Source organism: Mugil cephalus, chromosome 1 (genome assembly GCF_022458985.1).
Source record: "Mugil cephalus isolate CIBA_MC_2020 chromosome 1, CIBA_Mcephalus_1.1, whole genome shotgun sequence".
NCBI lineage: Eukaryota > Metazoa > Chordata > Actinopteri > Mugiliformes > Mugilidae > Mugil > Mugil cephalus.
The window spans coordinates 47,152,298-47,168,324 of NC_061770.1; the positions used below are offsets into that span (position 1 = coordinate 47,152,298).

The following is a 16,027-nucleotide window of genomic DNA, read 5'->3' on the forward strand; positions in this document are numbered from 1 at the left end:
ATATTAGTACTGTGGATTCTCTGTTGCAGCTTACAGTAACGCTCATAATTAAACCCGCTCGTTGAATGTTTCTGTTTTCTGAGCTGGAGGCCTCTCAACGTCTGCCAGCGGAGTTCAGTTCGCGGCAGTTGCCAGGCTCCTTTTTATCCTGAACCAGTAATAAAAACGTCTAATTGCTGGTTTTGAATCCCATCAGATATCCCATGTGGATACATTTTTAAAAAATCGTATTAAGAGCGTTTCAAACGATGTGTGTGGGTGTGGATCAGGAGAGTCTATGTGGCACCAAATTAAACTTCCTTTTCCTCAGAAGCCTGTTTTGATTTGGAAACTGCTGTCGTCAGTGTTGCGGATTTGTTTTTCCAATTAATGCAAACAACTTTTGGACCTGCTCACAGCAGACCGTGACGTGAATGGCGGCGCTGATGTGATCCCTGATTGATTTTGCGGCGAGGGGTCCGCGAAAGACTTAAACAAGCTCGACAACGCTGGGAGAGCCCCGCGACGCTCAGATGTGTTGAGCCTCTGTGCCGAGTGATTATGGAGAGTTTACAGATTTTGGTAAACCGAGCAGTTGCGCTGTAATTCTTAGGTGGGGTTGAGGATGTGATGTTTAAACAGTTGGTGAGAATCGAGTGTAATTTTAAATAACATCCATTAAGGGCATCGCGGCCGTGTTTGAACGGTTTAGACTCGCAGGAGCGAAAACACAACATGCTGAGAAATTGTTTATGGAGCGACTGATGAAGGGTTTTCCCCTTCGCATAATCACAGTGAATTATGGCAATTGCCAGCACAATAAATTTCTCGCGTTAAACTACCCGTGTGACGGCCGATAAGAGTGGCTGTCCCTAGGAATAATAACATAAATCAGATAAACCGCGATTGCCTTTTTGGAGGAAGTGAAAACACCAGACAGTTCGGTGAACAAGACACAGGCTGCGTCACTGGAAATGTTACAGATTCACGTCACTGAGCAGGTAATCTGTAATTTATGAACAATCCCATATGAGAGTAAGATTTAAGCCTGGATAAGATGATGGATTCACTCATTCATTACTATCCTCCTCTGACCCCGGGTCCTTCATCTTTGCAGCGCGTCCTCTGCTCGGACTCAGGTGATGCTAATAGGAAACATGTTATCTGTCTGTGTGTTCGCATGCACATGATCAAAAGGGATTTGTATTTAATGTAGCCCATGTGTACGGCCATGCAAACCCGGTTTTAGATGCTCATAAACCTTTCTTTGATTGTTGCATTTCTTTCCAATGAAACCGTTCGCGGTGTTCGCTTTAGCCGGCCTGGAATAATTAAGATGCCTAGCTGAGCTTTTCTTTTTTTTTTTTACCTCGCCAGTGAGATCATTTTGTCATTTTTTGCCACATTTTCCGCCACTGCACATCCAGACATGAATATGATCAAAGCCTCCTCATAAATCCGGGAAGCTGTTTTTCGGTTTCCCTCGCGAAGCTTTTAGCTGTCTTGCAGCGGTGAGACGGTTTTTTCGTTTCAGCTAAATTTTCACTTCATACATGTCCATCGGCCAGTTTGTTTTCCAACCAGCTGTCTATATGTCTGTGTTTCATATTGTGAAATGTACTCCTCTTAACAGCTTGTCCACCAGGCACCTATAAGCCAGAGGGAACGCCAGGAGGCCTGAGCACCTGCCTGCTGTGCCCCGACACACACCACACCTCTCAGCCCGGCAGCACCTCCATCGATGACTGCGAATGCAAGCCGGGCTATCAGCCAGTGGGAATGACCTGCCAGGGTAAGAACAGCAGCATCGCGTGTATTTTATTCGGCTGGGAGTTTGTGTTTGCCTTTTGTGTGTTCACTGCATGAAAGCTTTTACATTTTATTTCTGCTGCTCTAAACACGGTAATTCGTTTTTCTTTTCTGAACTCAGCGGTGGACGTAATCTCAATATATAGTACACATGTGAAATGCCTTGTTAAAAAAAAAAACAAAAACACACTTGGTCTTGGCTGAAAAGGGAAATAATGAGAAAAAAGTAGTAGTTGCTATTTTAAATATATTCTTGTTGCAGTTATGTTTGATCTGAATGTTGTTGAGTTTATTAGAATACTGTGATGGCCTTTTAACATCACACCAGGCATTAAAATGTGTCCCCTCAAGCCTCTATAGTCCAAACAAAACAGTTTGTCACTCTGCATACAGACATGTGGGACACAGTAGACTATTATTGGATAGCTCAGTATATACTCTACGTGGCTACTTTGCACACATTAGCATGAACATAGTTCTCATCTCATCATGTACTGGTGCACTTTTAAATGATGGAACTACACACATCCTGCTCTTACAAAGTATTATCATTTGTTCATTTGTTTAGATAGAATTATTAGTGTAGACAAGAGGTCTTTTCAGGCCAAGGATCGTTAAAATGATGAGATTAAGTAGGGACCCCCTGCCTACCCCTTCTGCTAATATTGCAGAGTGCTTTTGGGTTTCACTTGACCGTCAGTGTGCAATATGTGTGCAGGAGGCTTAGATTGACAGGTCTAGTGTGGTTCTCTGTGTGAAACGGTGCATTGTTGAGGCAGCTCCTGTGTCTCTGAACGAGTGAAGTACTGAATGAAAGATAACGTCTTTTGCCTCCATTTACCCCTTCACAACAATATGTTGGATTTGTGTTAATGTGCATTTAAAGAAATTTAAATTTGTGGGGGAAAATTTTTAAAAATATATAAAAAATGTGTAATCAACCCAAGATTTTGCGGCCCCCAGTGCTTGACTGACCCCGTTAAAGACCTAAGGCTTAGACAGTTTACAGCCAACGTGATCAAAAGACTCATTGCTCTCATTACAATCCTCAGTAGCTTAAGTAATTTTGTTTTTTTCAGGTTATTATTCAAAATAGTGTTTGTTTTTTTCTTTATGAATGAAGCAAAACCTGTACAAAAGGAGGTTGGTTGAGTGGGCTGCAGTGGCGCCATTTGTATGGCATCATCATAAAAAATATGATTTTGTAATATAATAATAAATTATAGTAGTAAAATAAGTGATCTTTTTGGTAGGAAATTTTAAATATCCGCTAATCAAAAGGTAAATAATATTGACCAACCACCCCTGTGATTCTGCATGAAGTGGTTTGTTCCTGCCTTGGCTCATCGGTTGTGAAGGCAGCGGTCCGTAGTTGCTGGATGATATCGATAAACATAATAAATTATTACTGTGGCTACATCAGTCACATGCTGCCCAGTAGCAAATAAAAGTTGGGCTTTAGAAAAAAGCAAAGAAGGAAAGGAGAGACAAGAAAATGATGTACTCTTTATAGTTTGTGAGTGGCAGAAATGAACCTGTTCATAGTGCAATAAGCTAGTTAGCTAGCTACAGGCTAGAGTTAGGGTCTGTGCACGTTCATTCATCTGAATTTCAGTTCAGACCGAAAAATAAATAAAATGGAAAAACAGTTGTTTCATTGTTTCAATGTGAAACTTTAATCTGTGTTTCTAATATTGAATCGACTACATCAATTGACTACATTGAAATCCCATTACTGTACTTCATGAGGTCATGAGGTCAGCAAGACAAAGCTAGCTTTGAAACCCACTGTGATCACACAAGGTTTCCTTTGAGGCTGTTTTTATTCAGTGTTTAAGTTTGGCTCACTTTACAGATCCACAAGCATGGACATGGTTTTCATTAATTTAGAGCCCTGGAAGTGGTTTAATGTTGAGGCCGTATGTATGTGTAATCACGGTGGGACGTTTCATAAAGGAAGAATTTGTGAACACCGGGTAAGAACAGTGAATATCGTGAGTGTCTGCACCAGTGATAAATCACCTGGAACACGAACAGACTATCGCACAGACGTCTGAGATAAGAGCGTGTCCAGAAACTGCTTTCCGTAATTTCTCTGGCACTTCCCTTCCCTGAAGGATGAGCCAGTGATTTCAACACGATGACGTCCATTAATCACCAGTCTGATACCCTACTACGTTGTGCTTTCACGTATTCGCGCTGTGTTAACTTGGGAGTGAAGTTTGAGGGGCGTGTAATTTTCTGCTTTCTTGCTTCCATTTTTTTTTTTTTTCAGGAACATTAACTTTCCATTGTGTCCCGGTGTCAGACTTTCCTACCGGTGCATGCCTGTGTCACGGTTTGTTTGTTCGCTATAATGTGAAATTCACATTGTTTCCTCTCCTCCCCTCTTACAGTGGTATACTGTCCAGCATTGTCTCCGCCAGAAAATGGCTTTTTCATCCAAAATGTATGCAACAACCACTTCGACGCGGCCTGCGGCGTGCGATGCCAGCCGGGTTTTGACCTCCAGGGAACCAACATCAGACTGTGCCAGGCTGACGCCACCTGGTCGGGGACACCTGCCAGCTGCAGAGGTGAGCAGGAAGCTTTGAGTCGGATATTAAACTGTCTGATTGCTTTTTCTCTCATTGCCCAACTGAAAATACGTTGCGTTTTCTTGAATTTGCCCAAGACAAATTTCGCCTCAGAGAGGTTTTAATTGAAGTCTTGACCAAGTGCCATAAAAATGGGGAAACAAAATGTATTCGTTCATCAGCAGTTGGCTCTGACATATTGCTAATAATAATCAGTATTCAGAAATAAGTGGAGATTCCGTTTTTTCAGAAGTTATAAATGGGAAATATAAACATGGATTCTTTCTTTAAAGTTGGAGCCAATACATTTTTTGACTATTGTCTAATAACAGAAACACCTTAAGTTATTTCCTTATATAGGCAGCTTAAGCATGAAGTGTATATAAAGATGGATGAAGCCTCAAAGACGTTATAACAGTATTTTTCCCGAAAAGCTGTTTTAATGTTCATGGCTCCTGGATAATTGTGCGTGTGTAATTCAAAAATTGTTGAAGATGTGGAGTTTGAATGGAGCTGAGGCAGGAAAAAAAAAAAAAAAAAAAGTCAAAGCAGACAGCTAGCAACCTGTGAGGGCACCTATAGTCCATTATTTATGCAAAACATTATTCCCTGACATGATTTAAACAGGTTAGTTGTATAAAAATTCACCCCCATACAGTCATGTTTAAAATGGGAAACTAAACACAAAAAAAGTTTTCCATACCAGGAGTTGGACTCACTTTTGATTCCTCCCTCAAGTGGCCATTTACAGAATTGCACTTTCTGTCGATTCTGCGTCGCTGCCCAGGTATAAGCAAGAAGACTTTGATAAATTAAACAGACTTGTGACTGGCTGCTGATCACAAGAACGTGTCTCAGTATCTGTGAAGCCTCTTGATTTTCAGTTCATTTAAAAAGTGGACTGTGCGCTGTCATCTTAATTCAAGGTAGCACAATGTTATTTTGTTCCAGCCCAGTTATTGCCAAATACACTGCTTCCCATAAAGTAAAAAAGTTTTTGCCTTTTCTCAGGAAATGATTGTGACGATGTTATTTACTCTTGATAAAAAAGTGTAAGTCTTCAATAACAAAAAAAAAAAAAAAAGAGGACAGGACCTAATGGGCAACAGTTCATATCCAAAATTTGAAGGGACTGGCTTTCTTTAAATGTTTTAACAGATTTTAAAACTTGTATTTTGCTGTTTTTCTTGTTTTATAATGCCAAGCTATGTAGTTATTACACTCAAGACATACAACTTTATCCGATTGATCGCAGCAGGTTCCTCCTCACCATGTCTCATATAATTCCTCATTAAACTACGGGACCTCCATCAAAGCTTTCCTAGGCTTGCCGCCCCCTCCCTCTGATGTCTGCGGAGCCTCGAAAACATTTACGTAGCACTAAATCAGACCGTTGCGAGGAAGGTTACGAGCCGATCTGTTGTACTGATTTGCGCCCCTTTAAGCCCGAGCATGTGGGAGGCAGCGTGTAAAGATTAGTTGCCGTGGATTGATATCACATGTGTTTGGACTGGGGAGACTACTGCTTGTTTTCCAGGCCAGATGTCCAGAGGAAGAAAGGTGGGGAGGATTCAATTAGCGGGCGAGAGGGAGAGGGTTCGTGGATGTGAAGCTGTCAGGAGGAGAGGATGTGAGGGGAGCAAGGACAGAAGATTGGATGGAAGGAAGCGGGAGGGAGGTCAGGAAAGTCTTAACGGAAGGGATTGAAGGAAGGAAGGAGTCCGGAGAAGTTGAGAGATTAATTAAGAAGATGCCAGTTTTGGCAGAAAGGCCGCAACAGTGTGAGTCACAGAAATACCAAGACGCTGAATATTTAAGGGTGTGTGTTGGAGATTTATAGTATGTGGCTTTGGGTATATATTTTTCTGAGTGTGTGTGCATATGTCTCGGTCGTATGTGTTACTCTAGTCTTTGCCGCATGGTGTAGGACCTCCCAGCTTGTTAAGCCCTGAGGGAGGGGGTCTCCCCCTAACTGCCTGTATGTGTGTGTGTGTGTGTGTGTATGGGTGGTGATGAGAAATAACACACTACACACCCTTTTCTAGACCTCAACATAACTCAGAACAGACAGACACTGGGATTTATTTTTTCTTTTATTTCATAGGGACTTTCTCATTTATGGTTAAATGATAGGTCCCAAGTTATAGCTAAAGATGACATAGTTCCTGTACGTGGTTAATGCTTTCTCCTCCTCTTGTTATTCAAGTATTTGCAAACCATATGTTGTAGTATTTTGCATTTGTTTTAGTGATACTGGAGAAGGACACCGGTGTCTTTAAACATTTCAGAAGCACTTTTATATTCAAAAGTGCTTTTAGTAAATGACGCCCTATAAAATAATTGGGAAGAACCAGTTTTGACGTTTATTTTTATTTTTTCTAATTTTTCGCAGTGCGCTCCTGCCCGCCCCTGTCTCGGCCCCAGCACGGCTTCGTGAGGTGCAGCGAGGGCAACGCCTCCTACAGGGCGGAGTGTCAGGTGGGATGCGACCGAGGCTACAGGTTAGAAGGAGACTCCAGACTCACCTGCCAGGCCAACTCCCAGTGGAGTGGACCCCAACCTCGGTGTGTGGGTAAGCCTTCGCTCCGCTGATCGGCCGCCGTCTCACGCTGTGTGACCTTTCGTAAAGGTGGAGATGCTGCGCTTATTTTACAACCTTGGGTCATTCAGGTGATTTATTCCAGTCAGCCGCAACATTGTGACCTATATATTGTGTTGGTTCTGCTTTTGATGCCATCATGGCTGGACCTCCATCAGGTACCAAGACGGTAGAAATACTAGGGGAAGCCTTTATGGATTCTTTGTCCAACACATCGAACAGATCCTTCAATGTTTTTCAGACCAAGGACCCCAAACTGATGGAGAGATTAAGTAGGGACCTCTTACCTACTGTATGTGTTCTATATTAAACTTGGACTAGTCCTTATAAATATCATACAGTATCATTTTGCATTAAATATATAGCTATTCAAATAATACACAGGTAGAGATTGACCAGTAAAAAATGGAAATATCGGCCGATACACTGGTGCGTTTGCCGATACATCTTTTTTTTTTTTACCCTCAGCAAGATTTAATAACCAGCGCATCCTTAGGCAGCCCTGTGCTGCTGGAGACGCTGAGTATCATGCAGCCCATACATTCCCATCCCCCGCTAGCAGAGTGCGTGCAACTGTAGGCTGGAAAATGGTGTTGAGCCTCCCTAAAAATAAGAGTTGGAAAAAAAAACGATTTTCATTTGGGTATTTTCATTTTTTTTTTTTTTAATTTTTTTTTTTTAGCAACTTTTACTGTTGTGAAGTAGGAGTTGTTGTTGTTAAGCTAGGAGTTTGCTAGCTGACGTTCCGTCCCTAAAATTCTTTGAGTTAAATAAATGTTTACGTTTTTGGTTAAACTGAGACTTGTAACATTTGTTACCATTGTGTCATTTTTTTTCATGTAAATGTTGGTAAAATAAGCAGCATTGGCTCAGAATTGGCAGCACATATTAGCCATCGGCCGATGTAAAAAAAAGAATCTGTATTGGTATCGGCCCAAAAAAAGTCCATATCGGTCGATCTCTATACACAGAGTTCAAATGTTATTTTTTTCAAACATGTGCAGTAGGTGTGGCTGTGCAGCTGCCATAAACATTCGCATACCTAACTGGTTAAAAACATAGCTAAATGTAGAACAGTGACAGTGAATCACCAGCCATTTAGGGTTAGGGTTACCAAACCCAAAGATTTTGCGACCCGCCTGCAGTACCTTCGCTTTGCTAGATTGAGATTTGGGGGTTTGGAGGCTAAGTCAAGATGTAGAACACATTTTACACTCGTTGTGTCCTGCAAACTACTGCACGTTAACGGTCAGTGGTCATAATGGTATGGCTGATCTGCGTATTTCTGTCTTTTGGCGGATTAATTACTCACTTATGTTGTATCAAAGGAAATTCTTCAACCAAAGTCCTATGGTTTCCTGACCTGTAGTATTTAATCTGAGTCCCTCACATGTTTATTCAGTTTTCATTATATAAATATTATCAATCTTTGTAGCTCTGCGTTCTCTTAGATACACAACTCGCAACAATTGAACCCTCTTGACTATATTTAACTGTAAGCTCACATTATTCGTTTCGTTTCTGTGGAACGTGTCGGTCTAAAAAACAACAACACAGGAAGATAATTCATCAAATGAATGACCCCAAAATAACATGCACTCTGGGTATCCTTTTTTTTCCTCCTGTGTTAAATCATGCGGTTTTACACGCATATGTAAACACACACGAGAACATGCACTCACACGGGCACAGCGGTTAACCGTGTGGTGTGTATTTGCACAGAGAGCCACTACCGGCGGAGGACACATCTGCTTTCTCATAGAGGCGAGCTACAGTCAGCCACCGCACACGCACAATAACACACGCACGCAAGATTACCCACACACTTCAGAACTGATAGTTAAGTCAAAATAGTTGCACACACTCGTGTTCGCCGCAGAGAGCGCCCGGGTCAGGAGCGCAGACACACAAAAAAGGGACAGTGTGAGAGTGTTTAGCCGCAGATCTCCGGCCTGACTCACTTCCAGCCAACCAGCTAGTTACGCTATTTAAAATCCAGAGCCGCCTGCTTCTGGAAAACTCTCTCCGCTTATCGATAGCTGCTATCTGCTGCTGAGCTGCGTCGACTGAGCTGCAGCCTGTTTGTTTGACCGTCTTCTTTAACGCAGCTTAGAGGCCTCCGCAGGCTCCCGTTGCTGCTGAGTGGTTTGTTTTTAGCGTTTGTTTGCACTGTGGTGAAAGAGGATCTCCTCAGCCGCCCTGAGAGGATCCTGAGGTATTTTTTTCTCATCTGATTGAATTCTCCCATGCTGAATGTCCCTCTGACTGAGTTTTCCCTTTATAGCTCCGACAGCTAGAGCCAATGAAACGCGAGTTAAGGAGAATGAAAATGAGAGCGATCTATCCATCATCAAGTAAAAGCCACGCGAGGTGGCTACCCCCAAACATGCATAAAAAGCCTCCAGTGAACGAGCCTTGTGGTCGCTGCTTTCTTAGGTTGACTTCTGGCCAGATGTTTGTCGTCCCGGTGCCAGTTTTTGTTACGCAGTGACTCAGAATAGCTTTATTGTTGGAATTCGTAGTGGAGCAAGCTCAAAGTAAGATTTTATCACAGAGGAAACACGCTCATGATCTTCTAAGCCTTTTTTTTTTTACCCTCTATTTATACCCACTTTATCTTGTGAACTGAAATGGGCACAATTTTATATCCAGCAACGACTATCAAGAAACTAAATAAGTTATCCATCTGATTAATAATCTCTCCCTTTGTCCCCAGAGGTGCGTTGCCCGCCGGTCGTGACCCCAAAGCACATCCTGCTATCGCCCCCTGCCTGCGGGAAGAGGGCCGTGTCCCCGGGCTTCATTTGCCTCCTAACCTGTCGTCAAGGCTACGGTCTCCAGGGAAACAGGAAGGCGGTGTGCTTGGGCTCTGGGAACTGGACGGCAAACATCCACAAGGCCGTCTGCACAGGTAATGAGAAAACAGATGTCTTCAGCAGGTCGGAGGTTGGAGGTCATCGCCGCATGAGCTGTGAATTGTCCGTCGGTTTGTAACGTGGATGTGAAGCATCCTCAGGTCAAGACGTTCTGCTCGGGTAGGAGACAGATGGATGATGTAGTTTATGGTCAGTTTTTTTTTTTTTTTTTCCAGCGTAGGTAGTTTGGGAGTTCATTATATTTAACAGGGTCTACAGTTAATTTTACAGGGTTTGAATGAGCGAGACGTGTAATATGCAGGTTTATTTGGAAGGCAGAAAGAAAAGAAGGAAAAAGAAAGAATACGCCGAAAAAACAGCAGGAAACTTGGAGGGAGATTTTTTTTTCCATTCTCTATTCCCCTTCACTGCATTTTTCTCCTCTTTGTGAATGGCGAGAATGGCGCTCGCCCCCGTTTTTTTCAGGCTGGCCTCGGCTCGCTAACTCGAGCCACACCATGTCCAGGCGCTCGCGTCTTTCTCTCTCTCCGACTCCGACCGGGCTCTGGAGATCATTAGAACAGACTCGCAGGTGAAGCAGGTGGCGCGCCGAGCCGAGGCTCCGAATGTCCTCAGTCCCCTCATTTCCTCATGGAGAAAGTTCGCTAATAAAGGAACTGCTGCCGTTAAGGAGAGGGAGAGGTGCCATAAAGATGAAAATGAACGGAGAGGTGAGGCAGACGGGGAGGTGAGAAGGGAGGATGAGTCATCTGTAGGTGTTTTATACTGGCTGGAGAGGAGCGGATGAGTTATTCTCATCCCGTCTGGCACAAATGGACGTTTGGAAGGGAGAGATATTAAAAAGTAGATGAAGGAATAAAGAGGGAGGGCTGCACATTATGAGGAGAAAGTAGTTACGAAGTCGAGAGTGCCCTTTAAAAGCTCCTGGACTTCTTCGCCTCTCACTTTTTTGTCGATGACTCCCGAAGTGAAATATGCCTACCTTGTTGCGAAGATGAATGAAGCCGATCGGAGTCGAGTGTGTTTGTGTTTAGCGGAGATAGATGCCTAAGTGGATGGGTCATCGGGTCCAGATGGAGGCGGCTCTCTTACACAATGCAACAGGCATGACCGCTGCCGATCGACGGGAGGCTCAGCTCGCCGAGGCTTAGCTCATTTACTGCCGTCTTGAACTGAGCTGGACCGAGCTGCGCCAGCTTCTCATTATTCCAACTCGTGAGTTAGGAGAGTCGGACAAAGGAATGAAATGTTTCATTCAGGGGTCATGCGTGGTGGCTGGTGAAGATATTTTTTTCTAAACACCACGGTTCGAAGTCAGAGGGCTCCGACTTTTCCGTCTGCATCGAATGCAGGGTCTGTTGCGTTGCTCAAGGGCAATTCAGGTCTAACCGTAGCGAGAACGTTCAGCATTCACACTTCTGCAGTCAGACTTTCCCTGAACTAAACGCTCGCAGACATCGCTCTGTTTTTAAAAGTAGTCGTCTGACGCTCATGCCATTCCCCATGTAAGGGTGATCTTTGAGGCCTGAGGCTCTGCTGTTATATACGCTCACTTGCCAGTTCATTAGGTACACTAGGGAAAACAAATCTGTTCCAACATACCAGTCCTGAATTAAATCTTCTGCTTCAGCTTAAAGGTTATTGTATCCAACGTAATTTGTTTTTGGAGTTTGTGGTTTGTGTTAGCACTGAATTACTGCAATGTACCGACACATGTTTTTATTATTTAGACAGCCGCATTTTACTCCGTTGCACTAATCGAAATAACAAGTGTTTAATTTGATCCAGCGCTACAGCACCACAAGCTTCATCCTCCGAACTCATCTGACAGTTGAATTACCGCCGTTCTGATACTGTTTCAACATCAACTGAACATTATAACAGCCGTGAAGGGGGAACGAGTGGGGGACTGGCATGTTACAATCCATTTGTTTTCACTGGTGTACCTAATGTTTTTGCAAGTGAATGCATGTTAGAAGCCACTGACTCGAGTCCAGCAGAACTCAGGGTTTCTGAGAGATCTGTAGTTTTCCCAGAATGTTTTTTTTTTTTTTTTAACCAACCATCTAACCACGTACGCACTGAGCAGTCAAAACATCTCAAGTCCAGAGAACTGGCCTGCAGTCTTATACTTTCTTTATTGATTAAGCTAGCTGGTTCGGTCTCTCGAACTTTGATGTACCTCTCAAAAGATGTGGGCAGCACATTCACCGGGAGGTATTTGGGGAAAATGAGAGGCGGTGATGTACAAAGTTCGACAGAAAATTGTAATGAGGTTCTTTTTCTCAGGTTTTCTCTCTTCTCGTCTCTGTTCGCATTAGTCACCATGACTTCATAGAGCCATAAAAGAGTGATATGTTGCTGATTAAGATCACAGATTAATAGACCTATTTTGTGTTAGAAAACTTGGTGATATTTTCCACATACGTCAGTCAACCCTCTGACTAGCGTTTTGTGTTAACTTGTTTTTGACTATGGCGGAAGAAAACACATCTTTCTTAAATCTAAATATCCACAGTACTGATATTATTTCTGTTGTGTGAGCCTGGAAAACAAACCAGCATCGGGCTCATTGTGAACAGAACCAACGGCTACGTCTTGACAGCTATCTGCACTGGCATGGCTAGCTAAGAAACGGACACCTCGTATTTGTCAACCACAACGTTAGCTACATATAGGCTAACGAATGTGAGCTAATGGATAACAGCCTATTTTAGCAGAATGCTGTTAGCTGTGCTATATATAGCAAGAGAATAATAACTTAATGAAGCTAGCTATCTGCTATAATACCTATCTAGCAGGTATTAGCGTAGTGTATCATTTCTAGCGTCTAACTTTCTAGTGGGAGCTAGTAAATGCTATTTCGTGAAGGCACAGGCAAGCATTTTTGATGACTGCCTCTGTCACATATTTTCATTTTATTGCGTTTCACTAAAGGCCTTTTGACTTGAAGTGGCAACTGGTATGTAATAAATTAAAATTCTGGCACCTTACAACACAGCACCATGAAATTTTGATATTCTTTTTTAGGCCATTAAACGGTGGAGGGGGAAGGGGGGAAATAGACATGTCGCCCCACATTTAACCCTCATGCAGTTTAATGCTTTATAATTGAGATTTGATAGTGAATCTCAACAATGTTAGGACGTTTTGCTTTGATTTCCTAGCCATGAACACGCTCTATGCCGTTATCCATGTGGAGCTAATGCATGGCCAGAGATAAGGGACCACCGATAAACCTAACATCAGCGAGCGTCGTTCTTTCTCTCTCTGTGTGACTGAGTAATGATTCGTAACGAGTGTGTAACATGTTGTGATTAAAGAGGTCAGGGGTCAGATGACATCACACTCACTCCCCGAGTGATAACAAGGAGCAGGCTGAGGTCAGTGTGTGTGTGCAGGATGTGATGGGGCGAACATCTGCAGTGTCTGGATCGAATTTTGATTGAATTAACTCGATTTAAATGAATCATTTGTATACCTCATCTGACTCCAATATTTTCTGCTCTCTGCGTCTCTTTAGATGCCGAGCCACCCAGGCTTCAGTGCCCCGCGGACATTGTTGCAGAAACAGATGAGCGCCGCGGCACCGCCAACGTCAGCTGGGACATCCCAAATGCAACAGATAACTCTAAAGAAGAGGTTAGACTGTCGCCTAAAATGGTTTAGGCTTTGATTTTGGTTTTGGCCTTTTTTTCCTCCTTTGTTCTGATTGGTCTGCCCATCACCAGAGAACTTCTACCCTTTGTTAAATCCAGACTTTGTGTGTTACCGTCGTTAGGTTAAACAAACAATAGCCGTGCAGTGGCCGATTCCCATAGGAAAATGTTGAAAACTTGTAGCCTCAGTTGGGATTTAAACTTGTAATTGTGACCAATCAGAAGTCCAAAAAAGGTTCCCTTAAAATCTTGTATTTTTAGCCACCTAACGCCAAAGTTAGTCTATTCCAGTCATTCCCAGCCTGTGCGTGTATGCAAGGTTCTCTGGTGTGATATACAAAACATTAAATAAACACTCTTGTTTCCACACTAAAGCTTTAACCGAAGACGAAGAGCCACATGAGAACATGCAACAATTTCTCATGTTTAATATATACATTCATTTCATGTTTGAGTCTCCTCTTCTGCCTCTCGCTCCTCCAGGTGGCCGTGCAGGTGAAGCCAGTCTACAGTCCTCCCCAGCTGATACCCATCGGAAAGGAGACCATCACCTACATTGCGACCGACCGCTCCGGGAACCAGGCCAACTGCTCCTTTACAGTCACTGTCATCGGTGAGCTCATGCTTCTGGGGACTGGAGCAAAGCAAACAATGGATGCTGCATGTGGCCTGTGAGAGGGCGGGAAAGGCTCAGGTCGCACTCTAGGTCATCCTTTAATTCCTGTTCTTTCTAGCATAAAATAAATGACAAAGACAAAAACTTAAGCCTTACACTTATTGAAATGATCTAGATGGTGACTAAAAATGTCAAAAAAACTGTATTTTCAAAATTCTGATGGTATCGTGGTATATCACAGTATTTTTTTTTTTTATGCATAATCTGGTGTTCACAACATTTTCTACTGGTTGAGAGAGGAATTAATGTAGTAGATTGACTGAGGACGGACTATTTTTCTGTGATGATGAGTAAATATTGTAGAATAATCCCACACTAGTAGTAAAACGGGTTTGCATGTCCCTGTGTTAGCACTGACTGCTGATGTCAGAATCCGGGAACATTTAAAGCTCAGAGTTAAACTAAATAAATAAAATTTAAAAAAAAAGAATGAAATGTTATCAAAATGAAATGAAGAAACAGAGACAATTAACAGGTGAATTCATTTTGACATATTTAAGCATATTTAAACAGCTATGTTTGTAATGTCGATAGCAGCGCAACTGTCTACCGTAATAACTGTAGTCTCGTGCAATATTTTTTTTTTCTCATTCATAAAGATAAAATTGGGGACAGCTATAGTTGGGGGACAAGTTATCTAGATGGGGGACTGTCCCAAGACACGTTTGGTCACTCACAAAAAAAACCCAACAACTGACACAGCACCTTTTTTAGTCTTCTCGTTCTGCCGCTTAATTTTTTGGACCTGTCCATCTTCACTACGCCTCACAGTGACACATTCGCACCATTGAAAATGGTCTGGTCTGAAACTGTGTCTCGTGGTGCAGCCTTCTGAACGCTGTGTAATCAGATACACCGGTATATTAAAATTCATATCATAACGGAAAAAAATACCCGTATTTGGAATGAACCGGTTTACCGTCCAGCCATTCTTACACTAACACTTAAATGCAACAGGTGATTCAGCGTGCTGCCATATTCACACTGTCCTTTATCTTTGCAGTGTTTCCTGAGTCAGACATAAAGCATATGTCTTCTCAAGCAGATTAGTTAAAAGGAAGTGTTTCCTTGCCACTTAGGCGTCTCAAGTGTAATTGGCATCAGTTCAGGGAATCAGCACTGGTATAGTCTACTCTGAATAATAATAAGACCACTATTGAACGTATGTGAGTGATCGGGAAATGTAAATCACAATTTAACAGTGCGCACACAAAATTTCTATCCATACTTGAAATTTTGAAAATACTACAACTTTATTGGCTGCAGATTAATTCTAGGACATCATAATTTGTTAACCTTTACTCGCGTGCCTCCGTTCTGCAGCGTTTTACAGTCACTGGGTATAAAACCGCTTTTTAATTGACAAGCTCACGAGTAAAGCAGTGTCCGCCCCCGCAGGTGCCAAACACCGTTACCATTGAGAGCGAAAAACAGAGAGTGTCCCATGTCAGCCGCTCAATAATCACTGCAGTCAGGGGGAAAAACCTCAAGCATGGTAGCCGTGAACATTTCCATATGTTATTATGGCGGTGGAACGTTGTGGTGTTTTATTAGAGACATGTGTTCAACCAGTGCCCTCTGACACTGTGTACTGCTGCACTGAGAAAGCCAGAGCGCGGGACGGCGCTCCGCTCCCAGCTGCAGCTGTGCTTTCGCCGAGATGTTTTCAGCTAAACGTGTTTTGTGGTTTGATTCCTCGGCTTCCGTCGATTCAACCTGAAATCTCTCCCTAGATACGGAGCCTCCAGTCATCGACAGGTGCAGGTCGCCGCCAGCAGTCCAGGCCACGAACACAGACACGGCAGTCGTTTGGGAAGTCCCGCAGTTTTCCGACAACTCAGGTATGTCTGGTC

The 16,027-nt window shown here is 43.0% G+C and overlaps 1 protein-coding gene across 2 annotated transcripts in view; it reads left to right on the top strand.

Moving 5' to 3' along the window:
- svep1 (sushi, von Willebrand factor type A, EGF and pentraxin domain containing 1) overlaps positions 1 to 16,027 on the top strand; it is an 84,715-nt gene that overhangs the window by 40,477 nt on the left and 28,211 nt on the right. For both annotated transcript variants that reach the window (XM_047592312.1, XM_047592304.1), the window contains exons 4-10: positions 1,613 to 1,771; positions 4,185 to 4,364; positions 6,757 to 6,936; positions 9,680 to 9,874; positions 13,363 to 13,481; positions 13,982 to 14,111; positions 15,908 to 16,015. In XM_047592312.1, the coding sequence (XP_047448268.1) occupies positions 1,613 to 1,771; positions 4,185 to 4,364; positions 6,757 to 6,936; positions 9,680 to 9,874; positions 13,363 to 13,481; positions 13,982 to 14,111; positions 15,908 to 16,015 (1,071 nt within the window). The remainder of the gene's footprint in view (positions 1 to 1,612; positions 1,772 to 4,184; positions 4,365 to 6,756; positions 6,937 to 9,679; positions 9,875 to 13,362; positions 13,482 to 13,981; positions 14,112 to 15,907; positions 16,016 to 16,027) is intronic.